Raw genomic sequence first — 13,373 nt, forward strand, 5'->3', positions numbered from 1 at the left:
CCAGGGAAACTCCCCCCTGTCAGGTGTAAAGGAGCAACTTGGACACTCAGGCATGAAGGAAGCATGAGTTCAAGTCCGTTGCTCTCCCCTTGTCCCCCATATATGGGGACTAGGTTGGTGGAGGGTGTGTAGAGCCCAGGATCACATTAGATGATTGACACAGGGGTGAAAAATGGGTTACAAAATCGTGGGATAAAAAATATATATATATAAAAAAAAGATATAAGACAAATGCACTTGGAATGGAGAAATGGAATAGGTAGGTAGTTTTTTGTATTTGTAATGCTACTGATGTTTGTGCACAGCAACACTCTTGAAAACAAAATATTGCATTGTGGGTTTGAGCTGACATGCCCTTTTTGATGTCAATCAATGAATCAAGTCACATTAATTAAAGTGGCAGATGCCAAAAATATGTTTTTTATCCTTTTTTTAGGGGCATGTCATGTGATCTACCTGCAGCCCTTGTGATCTACTGGTGATCACCCCTGGTGTAACATGTCTTGTTAAGAAATGTAAATGTATACATTTGCTTGCTGAAAATAACTGACTTTAAACTTTCGAAAATGTCCTTTTCGGCAAGTGATGCCATCACACAATGATGGTATGAATAAAGCTTTGAGTGTGAGCAACACCGACCTTGTAGAGGACGTAGATCAGGAGAGCCAGGAGTAGCAATCCGGCTAGGATAGCCAGAATGATGATCCACAAAGGAACATTGTACTGGCTGTCTGGTTTGTTCCACACCACTGGAGTCACCACCTGACAAGCAACACAGCATTAGTCCTCCGTTTTTAAACTCATTTAGGCCTGACGTAAAAAATAAAAATAAAAGTTGCGTTTTTACGATTTTTCAAAAATAGCAGACCTACAAGCTCGTATGAGCTTGTAGATCTGCTATTTTTCAATAGCTAAAGTATAACATAATGCTTAGTTAAAACACCAAAAGGGGTTCCCATCCAGAATGGGTTAAACTCAAACGATCACGAACATACAGTAAATACTGCAATGTAGTTGCGAACTGAGCACAAGTACCTTTTTCTGTCCCATGGGATAGTACTTGGGCAGGATGGCATATGGCATCTTCATCACGCTGTACCTGGCCAGACACTCTAGCACAAAACTCTTATACGGATTCTAAAGAGGGAGAAATATGGTACATTTTAGACCTGCCTGAAAATACTTTATTAATATTACAATTATATATTATATATATAACAGCATTGTACTGTTTAATTACCAGGAACTAAGCTTACATGGGTGAATGAGTTGCATTACATACAGTACACAGTAGGTGGTGCTAAAGTCTCACAGAATCTGATGAAACTTGCACAGAAAAGCCACTGTGACATTCCAATCATGAGAGGCCATGACCACCAGCTAATGAATTTTCAATACAGTCACTCATAAGCCTTGTATTACAGTAGAGGAGCATGTAAGGTCCTCGCTCCTTTGTAGAGGTACAGTAGACACACACACACACACACACACACACACACACACACACACTTTACTGCTACATTAAAAAATACCTGACTACACAAGCAATTAATCCAGCATAGAGCCATTCCACGCTTACTGTAGTTAGCTGCTGCTTTCTCTGACATTGAGCAAAAATATTTGAGACATTTGGATGCCTTGAAGGACCTGAAGCCAATGCTGACAGCCAGTCAATACAATCATGTGTGCAAGACTGACTGGATATCCGTCTTCGCCAGTTTCAGAATTTAGGTTTTAAGGTCTTGATATTTTCCTTCTTGCCACTTTAAAGCATGGTGGCTACTGACTTTCTGCCAAGCCCCTGACATGAGAAAATACACAGACACCAACGCAGAGATAGAGTGCACAGCACAGCCTTTCCTGTACCGTGCCCTTCTGTCATCTGGTGGAAACATGTGTCTGTACAGTATAGTGCATGTTTAGTGCGTTTGTGAGGGTTCTACGCCAACAAACCTCAGTGAAGGTCTCTGCCCAGATGCGGGACCGAACTTTCAGGATGGCAGTGGTTCCCTTCTCCAGAAGACCAACATTGCACTGGAGTGTCCAGCACTCCACATTAGAGCACGACTGGAGAAAAAAAAGAAGCAAAAAACAGGGGAAGAGAAACAATGTTAATGCAATGACACATAGCAATGACACATAATGTAATTGAAAACTGAATGATTTTTCTACTTCATTTCCTATCACAGCAACTTTATTTCCCGTTGCGCAAAACATAACTCAGTCATTAAATGCTTGCACTAAAAACTTGACAGGAGTTAAAGTGGTGATATGGGAGAGGCAAAATAACAGCGATGTTAATGTTGCAGGCCAAATAAATATAACAAAGAGTCCAATGTTATGATCTCTATTCCAGGCCTGCTTCAAATTAGAGAGAGATTGAGGGAATGTCACGAGACTATAAAAATGCAGCATGCAGTCACCACTCTCCACATTATGGCCCGACCACTAAAACCAGCCCATTTTTCACAAGGCTGTAGAATACACCATCTTAATTAGAACCCCATAATGCAGCTTGGCGCTTTTAAACACGTATATATATATTTTGGTCTACAGGCTGCGTTGTCTTTAGAGCTGCTGTTATAGCCAGACCACCCCCAGACGGAGAGGTTTTGGTGGGTTTCCTGCGGGAGGGCATTAGTTTACTTATTACACCGAGGAGGGCAAAAGCGGAAAGAGTCGGGCACACAGGCATGCGCGAAGCATGTCAGCCCACTCCACTTCCTCCTGGTAGACCTCCCCAATGCCCCAGGCCACGGGGGCCTTGAAGGCCCTGTAAAGGCCGGCGGGTTCTGTGGACCCAGAATCAATATATGGTCCAGTGGCAAAGCTGCCACAGTCCAAAGCCCTCCATATATAAACCCCAAATGGGATTATGTGGCCATGGGCTGTTCCCACATTAGTCATAAAATAAGGCATATAATGCGAGGGGCTACTGTATGATTAATAATCATGTCAAAATATATAATAACCATAATGAACTACCAATTAAATAAACAATAACTACAGGGCTACAGCATATTCCGAGCAAACACACGAGCGGTAAATGTTTATGAATATATATAACAATTATAATCCTTGACAAGTCATTTAGTTTAAAAAAAAATGAACCGCTCTCATGCATTGGCTCAGAGACAACCGGGACTGACGACAACACCAAACACTAGCAAACTTTATCCTGTTTCGTCGAAAAAGAGAGAGAGAGAGATGTCTGGACATAAAAACAAAAGTGCACGGTCTGGCGAAACGGGAGAATAAGGCTCCTTTATGCCAGCATGTCATCAGGCGGGGCTTGATGAACGAGGACATTTGGTAGCGACAGGCCCGACAGACAAAGAGGTCTTTGACCGAAACAGGTAGCCCTGAAGACAAGAGGGGCGAGATGGAGTGGCTATACCTGCAGCTGAGGCGGATCAATGGGGCCAGTGTGTGGGGGCGCTGAGCCCGACGACACCCAGAGTGCAAAATTAGAGGGCAGTCTATGAGGCAACCTGCATGCATCGCTGACATAACAGCCACCTTCCTCCACCTCTCCAGGGGTCTTCCAAGGTCCACTCTGCTCCATTCCCCCCCCCCCCACCCCCCCACCTCGGCCAGTGCAAGGCTGCAAGCCCTTTAATGTTAATCACCACATCAGGACCCACCGCGCGCCCTCTTGACCCCACCCCTTTAACGACATCATAACCTAATTATCCTATCCCGGGAGCCTTGTGTAAAAAAAAAGAAAAGGGGCTAGTACCACCAAAATAGTTCCAGACCTAAAACACACTTGACTTCGGGGCTGCCCAGAGAAATGTATGGTTTCGACCCCGTTGATTCGAGTCTCACCCTCTACCCTAATCGATTGCTATCCAATGTGATAGAATCACCGTTTGAACTGTATAATGACATTTATTACACTAATCTGCGACCTTTCTGTCACCTACTGTATTGCATTAGAGTTCAAACCTGGCCTGAAAGTTTCATTCCTATACCAATGCGAGGTATTTTAAAAGGAGCGAGCAGAAGCTGGACAGAAATTAACACTTACAGCTCTAGCATTTGTTGATTAAATTATGATCTAATAATTCACGCCAGCATTTTTTCCCAGTTGAGCTCTTATTTGGAAAAGCCACATTTCCAGACTTCCGGAAGTGAGAATAAACTAGGGAGCTAAACGGGTCATGGACAGGACTCGTTTATAAGATGGATCTACTGGAGGGCTCCACATCGTCGGCTCTGTGCTGTCAAAGAAACGTTGTTTTGACCAAAAATGCCATCTGGGACAAGGAATAGGAGATACAGGCGGTTGAAAGAAACAGATAGAATGGAATATTATGGCGAGGACAATCTAAGATGGGCGACCCATTGTCATGACAACAGGTGCCGATGCTAACGCAAGTAGCATTATGGCTTGATCGATCGGAAGCGCTATAAAAGCACAATTGCCATTGGTCTACAACTCTACACCAATAAGCGGTAAGCGTAGTATTAAATATTTGGCTTCAATTGACGATTGATCTACGCCAATGGCGCGGAGGGCGTTGAGAACACCATTACGTATGTGTATTTATGTATATCCCATGAATCACAGGTCTCTCACCAGATTAGTCAACTGAGCCAGCTGGACGTCCCTCTTCTCAACGTGGTGCTCATGGGCCTGCAGCGCGAGGACAGGAGGCAGCTCTGTGGAGGTCTGTTGAAGCTGAGGAGAAAACACACACACACACACACACACACACACACACACACACACACACACACACACACACACACACACACACACACACACACACACCATTAGGCCAACATAGACACTGACCTCACAGGCAGAAGAGCACGCCACCCTCTCTGTCAATAGAAGACCTAATGTTAGCATTAATCTGAAGCATGTGCGTTCTTCTCCACATGGGGTTCCCGTTGGAAGCGCACTGTACTTAACACTTCACTTGGGCATAAATATAAGACAGAACACACAACCAACTCAAGCCTTAAACTCGGCATCTGGCTGGCTTCAAATACAAAACAAAAAAAAACAAACAACTACACCAGGAGCCCTTTTGCCCACATAAACCCGACCCTACAACATGGCACATCGTCTGATGTCAAAAGACTAGCAGGGAGTGTATCGTTGGTGAAGTGGGTGGTTCGTCAAGCTGTGCCGCGTGTAGCGAAGAGCTATAGGACTTCAAAGCAGGCGGTGGGGAGAGTGTCTTGGGTGGGGCTGTGAGGCAGGGAGGAGAAGGTGGGTGTGGAGCTCACTAGTGGGAGAGCCCATCTGTGAATCACACGGTGGATTAGAACCATCTTCACTGCTCTCGTCTATGACGCGAGCCGTCACACAAGACACAGCTGGACCTAGCCTCATTTGACCCTCAGACGTGGCGTGCGAGTGTGTGTGCGCGTGTGTATTTACTTTGAGGTTTAGGTAGTTCATAGTGTGGTTGGTGGTACAGTTGAGGGGTCCTGTTGTGGAGTACTCCAGGGGGTAGAGGAGGCGATGACCCTGCAGATTGAGGGGGCAATGCAGCTGAAGCAGGGTGTGGCTGATTTGACTGGGACCGTTGTTCACCAGCTGAGAGAGAAAAGAGAGAGAGAGAGAGATAGAGAGAGCAAGGTCACAGGGAGGAAAGGGAAATTATGAAATAGACAAACACATTAAGTGCTGCTCTGCGAGTTCTCCCGAGAAATAGTTGATAAGTACGGAACACTAATAAATCACTGTATCTGGAAAACATCTTCCTTGGGGTTTTTTTTTTGTCATTCTGTGAAGTCAGCTGTGCTTACTGCTTATACACAAAGATCTCCTTTGTAACTGTGGTGAACTCGGCATTGCAGCATGATGGATGGGATCTGCTTTATTATAACCCTATCTGCTCAGCCCTGATGGTTCTGTACAGCCTAACAGACGGAGACATGGAGGAGCTTCCTGGCTGATTACCTCATAGATGTGCTCCACGGAAGGGCCGATGTCCTGCTCCACCTGATGGCTTTTGGTCACCTTCCAGTTTGCTGGCGGGAAGAATACCTTATCTGGCCGGGACACACTTTAAAAAGAGAAATGGGGATGTAAGGAAGGACTGCAGTGTGGGGTTGGCATTAAAATAAGGAACTTAAAGGGAGTGTATTGTGATATTGTTAAGTATTATGTATCCCCAGAACAAAAACAGAAAATGCGTTTTTGAGGTCACGACACCCGTTTAAAACATGGCCGTTCTCAAAATATGACATAACCCATTATAGACGGGAACCCCTTTTGGTGTTTTAACTAAGCATTATGTTATACTTTAGCTATTGAAAAATAGCAGATCTACAAGCGCATAGCACGCCACCGAGTGGCGTGCCTAAATGGGTTTAAATAAATGTATCCCCCTACTAGGCAGGTGCACACTCGCACACTTTAAGGCTTAGTCAATTCCCCCAACTTCCAAACCCAAATAAGGGACATCTAACGGGAACACTCACCCTTGCAGGATAACGTCAGCCTCAACCACCACCTCCAGCTTGTAGGGAACTACCTCACTATGGGAATTATTTTCATTTTTGCTGTGAAAAGGAGCAAATTCAATCGTTGTTAAAATTACACGATAAAAAGAAAATAGATGGGTTTACAAGGCAAATTATTGCCGTTGGTCCTGGGACACAAAATAAGGAATGTAGAGCATGCCATGCACATACACTACGATGGTGATCAGGTACAGGACAAACAGAAAATAAGCATAACACTGTTGTTAGATACCATTGTTGAGGGGCGCTAGCCCCTCCTATGCCCAGCTTTCCGGGTTTGTGTAAACACAAACACTGAAGACAATATTGAAGACGGAAAAGTGAGACGCAAATTGTGATTGTGCCAGAATGAGATGATTTATGATGATAACAAAGAGCGCGCCTCACTTCATACGGGCGTGATTCTTTTTTATTACAGATCAACATTTCAAACCATCTTTGTCGGATATGTTATTATTATATATATAGTATATAATCAGGGATTATATACCATATCAGGGATTGAAACGTAGATCTGCAATAAACAGTCGGAGCTAACAACAGTGTGCACTCTTTTTCATTTCTAGGAACACCACACCCACAGGAAGCATCACTACAGCATACGTTCCCAGCCAAGTCCTCCTACCTGCGGATCTGGAGTTCAAACTGCACCGTCTTGCGCGTGTCCTTCAGTCGTGGCACTGTGAAGCGCAGGCCGGCCCAGAGCTGCAATGAAGATATTAATGTTATCGTCAATCATCAGCGCAATCACGCTCATGATGCCAAGACTAGATTCTTCCATCATCACACAGACCTCTAAACCAGACGGAATAATCCCATTTATAACCTGCCAAAATGCTGAATAAAGGAGTAGAAGTTAGCAGACTGTGCCCAAATTACAACTGCAGAAAGTGAGCTTGGGAGCAGTAATTGCAACTGCAGAAAGTGAGCATGGGAGCAGTATAGAACAAGTGCTGAAAAGTCCCATTCAGCGTGTGACAGTGATGGCCAACATAGTGTCTCTGTAACTACTTCACAGCATATACCCTGGAGGCCCAGATTTCTCAGACAGCCATGCGTGCCTTTGCTCTCTCTCTCTCTCTCTCGCTCTGTCTCTTCCGTCTCCTCTCCACCCTGCTCATCCCCTCCCCTGTATATTCTCTGATGCTCTGGGGTCAGCCAGTCTGTGAACCCGGTGGCTGCCTGGCTGGCTGGCTGGCAGGCAGCTGCGGTACACCTGTGCAGGTCCACGTGAAAGGCTGAGCGTATTATCTGCACACTCTGCTGCCCTTTCGTCAAAGTTTAATTTCATAACCCTTTTGTTTTCACAACCCGGACCACAAGCTTGTTCAGCACTGTAATTGTAATCAGGAGGCTTGAGTGGAGCGAGTTTTACGGCTTAATTTGATGTGCCTGTGCATGAAAGAGAGGGAAAGAGAGAGACACAGAAAGACGTTTTGACTCGAGTAGAAGTTGATGGTGATATGGCATGTGTTGTCTTTTCCTGTCTTTAAAAGCTGCATTACATTAAAGTGATTACTTGCTCGACTGATCTAACTTTTCTATTTGCCTTTTCTATGACTTAGGCATTACTGTTGATTGTGAAAGCACTTAATTTTGCTAAAAGTAACTTGTCAACAATATTGTGATATTCGAGTTTGCCAATATTGCCCAGTCCTAATTTAAATACAGTAAATGCCGCCCATAAAACTGTTGGCTGGTCCATGGCTCACTTGAGTCATTGGTATAATCATCAAGTCTATGTGCAGCTACCTACACACTTATGAGTTACAGATGATTCACATCACACCTACCTACCGTCTAGCCAAAGCTACAACCGCAGGCCGTCTGGGAATATGAATTAGAATTGACGCCCTCGCTCACAGTCAGAGACATACAATACATGTCTAATGCTTCATATTAAACATCCAATCGACAGTCTTCACTCTGCAGACCCATTAAATGGTGCCAGCCCGTGACTGGCCCATTAAAGAGGGGAACTCTCGCCAGCAGGGAGCCAGGGTAGTGACGGAGAGACAACTTCCTGCAAGCCGTTCAGGCCCTTTCCTGTCACTACTCTGCCTCACATTATGAAATGGATGACCTTTCCGTGCTGGCTGTATCCAACCCCCTGAATGACACACAATCCTTTCCTGTGCAGAGGAAGTGCTAATGGTGTGTAGTCAGGCACGCTGACCGCTTGACCATAACGCACCTTTCAGAAGTAGTGTTCTTATAAACCCTGTTTACTAGGCCTTGGACTCACTCACCAGGGTGTTCAAGCAACCAGGAAATACCCTGGGTTTAGTAGCAGGTGAGAGAAATGGCTATTCACTCATTGGGGTCAAAGGAAAACATCTGTGCCTGACCGTCCAAGCATTAAATGGTACAAGGTGTTGTAGTATTCTTACACTGGTGCCAGACTTCATAGGGTTGCCCAGATCACAGCTGAGGTAGCGGGTCTGATTCTCTGTCTCATAGCTGCATGTCAGCTGGGCCAGGCTCTGGAAGACAAGATGATTTGTTACAGGAGGCTCAGGTGCAGTACAGCCTCAAGGTTTTATATAGTCATTCATACTGAATTAGAAAATGTAATCATATCACAACAAAAGACTTAGAAACTGTAATCATATCACAAGAGACTTAAACAGGCTCCAGCCTGACCTTTAAAACGTGGCTACTGACTGTATACAATTCTGTTTGTAGTAGGGCATGTACAGTATATATGAGGAATTGAGTTTGACTTTGCAGTTCCACTCACCTCATTGTTGCGTGCTATTCCACTGTAGTCTGCTTCAGGGGGCAGCACCACATACAGCTCTGCCTCATAAGCCCCTCCCTCGCCCTCATTCCTGGCGTGGAAAGTCAAGGTCAGCGAGTTGTCATCTCCTAGGTAGACTTCCTTCCTGTCCCTGAGGATCCAACCAAACAAAAATTGATTACGAATAGGGTCAACCGTCAGGTTACACGGTGTTATGCCTCTTCACAAATACACTTGGAAAAAAGGTGTAACAGGATATAACACACAAGTAAAATAAAAAATAGAGTAACCATGTGGTTATTTGCAAGACCCGACAACAGATTGTGTAATAATATCGTCGCATTATTAAAAAACTAATTAATCTTCGTGATTTTCTGTTCCGTCTCACGCGCATAACACAAGCTTTAGCTTTAGAAATGGGACATGACCCAAAAGACAGCGGCTAGATTAATCTCAGGAAGCCCACTCCTCTCCCCCTCAAATGAAAACGTTTCCAATGTAGCAATAAAGTCATACATGCAAACAGAGCACAGACAAGCACTGTAAAACACCTCCCCCTCCCACTTTCTCTCACTGACTTACCGCCCCCCCTCCCCAATCTCTCCCTCCCCGTACCGTACCCCTCCACAGCTTGGAACAATGAGAAATTCCATATGAGGGCCACACAGACGCTTCTAATTACAGCTCCATCTCATGAAGCAACACAGGAAAAGCAGCAAAAGAGCAAATTCTTAAAGCTAATATTCTACTAGCAATTCTACGAATTCAAACGACATCCATTCAAACAGGCATCAGCCATTTAAAAAAATAAGACAATACTAAACATACGAAAACAACCTCAACCTCAACCTTGTTCTTAAAAAATAACATAGCAGAGAATGATGGATATATATTCCACTGAAATAAAATAAAAAAATACACCCAACCCCCAAGGCTGGATACATTAAGCAACTGGCAACTAGAAAGCAGGCTATGGTTGTAGTGACACCTCCTGTAGTTTGTGTTAAAGAAGAACTAGGCCTTAATAGTCGCAAGAGCTTTCTGCCTATGAGATGGATTAGCGATACATTGAAAAGATGCTGGCGTAGGGCAGATAAATATAGAAATGTGAAATCAAAATGACAGGGCAGAGCGGGGAGTATCAGGGAGGTTGTTATTTTTTGAGAAAAATGCTAACAGATTGCTTAAAGCAAAGTGTGGCAGGGTGCTCATAACACAACTTCAGAGGCAGAAGAGGCTGGTTCTCTGGCACGCTACTCCCATGCTTTCATCTTTCCCGTCTTTTCCCCTTAACCCATTCTGAACAGGAACCCATTTTGGTGTTAGCAATATGTTATGCTTTAGCTATTGAAAAATAGCAGATCTACAAGCTCATAGCACGCCACCGAGTGGCGCGCTACGAGCTTGTAGGTCTGCTATTTTTGAAAAATCGAAGACACTTTTAGAATCTGATCTCAGGTCAGAATGGGTTAACAGTTTGCCGGACAATCAAAGCACCCGTAGAACAGAGCTGCTTCCTGTTTACACCTCCAACTCCTGTACAGCACTGTAGCTGTTTAACCCAGGAATCTCAATTTTGGGGAGATTTCTTGATTAAAAAAAAAGAAAGTGTGTGTGTGTGTGTGTGTGTGTGTGTGTGTGTGTGTGTGTGTGTGTGTATACACACGTATATGTATATAACCGTGCCACGAGAGGTCAAAAGTTCAGTGTCTGTTACTGCATATTATCCAAAGCGATCCAGTATTATTTCCTGAGATCAGAACACTCTGGGATCATAGAAATATGAGGAAATGAATGGACTCACCCGTGAACTTCCAGCTTCAAGTCAGGAACACAGATGTTGTCTTCGCCGCAGTCCAGCAGTATCTGGGTCTGAAAGATGCACATTGGCACAAATAAAACATTTTCTTAAACAACAGGGACTACAGGGCTGTCTAAACAATGAACATAGATCCAATTTATACAAATATTCAACCTTTTTGCACACATTAATTGAATTGGGCCCAAGGTAAACAAGGCATTTTTTTTTAAAGCAGACAAATAAGCGTACTGCCGCAGGATGGGACATGTGGTACAATGACTAATACATTCCATCTCCTCTACCCCTGTTCCGTTTTAACAAGGTGTCATCACTGCACATCAGACATGTACACCTCCGCGGTTAACAACGCTCGTATTGCTCAGGGGGACGATGATCGACTCAGCGAGCCGATGACAGACAGACGTACTGCCTTGACCCAGATTTACCTACACACTCACACACACAGACACACACTCGTGCTTTCTAAGTGTGTCGTAAAAGAGGACAGAGGGGAAAATGAGGGGAGTGTTTATCTCCAGTCATAAGGCCCAGAGATACAGCCTGAAGGCTGTCACGGAGCTGGCCACAAAGCCACCAGCCCCAGCTCGCCGACGTCCACATCAGTTGTGCCGTGCGGCAAGCCACACGTCCACCACATGCTACACCACCCCAGCCGACCACAGCACAGCGTGCATAGTGATCTTACGGAGAGGGAGAAGCCTGAAGTCACGAGGGGGCACCTACCTACCGAGACATGGAATATCTGTAACGGAACGGTGGGTGGGAGTGACGAGGGGGCGGAGATGACCGCTGAACGTGTGGCAGGGCCGCCGGCCGTGGCAGGGAAAGCCCTGCCGAGCGGTTAAATTGCTTCCTGGTGCGATTGTGACACGGCTGCGACGACGACGACGACGATAATAAATAGAAATGGAGGAGGAGATTAGAGAGAGCCAAGCACCTCCTCTGTTATTACAACCTCCGTGGGCTCTAATTATGGACACCATGGTAACCGCGATGCTAACTCCACTCCATAAACCGTACTGGTCCACACACAGGCAGGACCGCTGCTGGGCGAATGGGAAACGAGAGTCGCTGGGCCGTCGCTCTGGTTAAACGTCAACAAACAACTAGATAAATATGGACAAGGAGAAGGCTGAACGCTAGCATGTGCTGCTTGCACATGCTAGCGTTATGAAAAACTAATGACGTCGCACCAGGAATCAATTAATCAAAGTCATACGCACGTTGCATTCATTTGAAGAACAATGGGGTCATTGTGCAATAATGTCAGCCCTTTTTACCAGTTATCGATGGTGAACAAAAGTGTGAGCGTTCCTGGTTTTTTCGTATTAAATGTATGCCTTGGCTGGCTCATTGGCCGTGCAAGGAATTTTACTCCGGACTTTCTCAGCGTGGAATTTTATGGAGCTGTCAGAATATTTCTGCTCTCTTGCAGAGACATGTGGAGTGAATTATATTAAGAGAGGGCAACAACTGTGCTGAATTGCTTCGATGATCTCTCAGTGCCACTCAACACCGGAGGGTGTGAGAACTTTTGCTGCGAGGCCCAACCACACATTTTCAGTGATATGAAGGAATCAAAAAGGCTTCCCGGGTCTGATCAAGGCTACCCTTCTCTGTTTTACACACAGTTACATTTGTACTCGCCCAAAGAGAGTTTCATCAAATATGTTGGCAGCTTTGCACTGCACCCAACCTTCTGTATACTCAAATATACAACTGTGGGGGTTCCCCCTTCAAAAAACTGCAATGGTTTTTCCAGGTTTCAACTAGGGACTACATTTTTAGCTCAGGGTCTCAAGGCCTTGGATCAGCAATACACCAGCTTTTGCTATTTCTGAGGGGACACCAATGACAGGGTTCAGGCCAGATCCTAGAGGAAAACGACAGACATATAGGAGAGAAACTGAAAAGTGCAGCATAACCTCGTTGCCTTTCCCCAAAGTACTCCGATCCAGTGGTTATTGTTGAACTCACATATGGTGCACGCTGCGCCACAGCTGAAAAGGAGGCCCACACGTTGAGCCCCCGCTCACTACCAGAGGAAAACTGGCCAAATGCCAACAAATCTCAACCAGATGGGTAAAATGGCCTGCCTTGTGTGCCCCACCCAGAAATATCTACTAACCCTCCTCGTCTGGAACGAGCCTCCTGCGAACTGTTACGCAGCCGAACCCTCGCTCGAGAGCAATTCCTAGCAGGGCAGTCAAAGAATGCTCTCCGCTCTACACTACACATGCCTCACATTTTCGTGTCGAAAACGGCTTTCCAGACACTCTGGACCCCATCCCAGCGGAGCAGTCGGTGATTGGGGCGGTGGTTGGC

The 13,373-nt window shown here is 45.3% G+C and overlaps 1 protein-coding gene across 1 annotated transcript in view; it reads right to left on the minus strand.

The window, feature by feature from the left end:
• Window positions 1–13,373, minus strand: part of itga5 (integrin, alpha 5 (fibronectin receptor, alpha polypeptide)) — a 45,872-nt gene that overhangs the window by 3,363 nt on the left and 29,136 nt on the right. The window contains 11 exon segments of the mRNA XM_080764551.1: window positions 640–762; window positions 1,036–1,137; window positions 1,954–2,067; window positions 4,583–4,684; window positions 5,396–5,554; window positions 5,921–6,026; window positions 6,445–6,525; window positions 7,112–7,191; window positions 8,877–8,969; window positions 9,227–9,377; window positions 11,031–11,098. Coding sequence (XP_080620677.1) covers window positions 640–762; window positions 1,036–1,137; window positions 1,954–2,067; window positions 4,583–4,684; window positions 5,396–5,554; window positions 5,921–6,026; window positions 6,445–6,525; window positions 7,112–7,191; window positions 8,877–8,969; window positions 9,227–9,377; window positions 11,031–11,098 — 1,179 coding nt within the window.

This window comes from Protomyctophum bolini (genome assembly GCF_963924005.1).
Source record: "Protomyctophum bolini genome assembly, chromosome: 5".
In the NCBI taxonomy this organism is placed as follows: Eukaryota; Metazoa; Chordata; class Actinopteri; order Myctophiformes; family Myctophidae; genus Protomyctophum; species Protomyctophum bolini.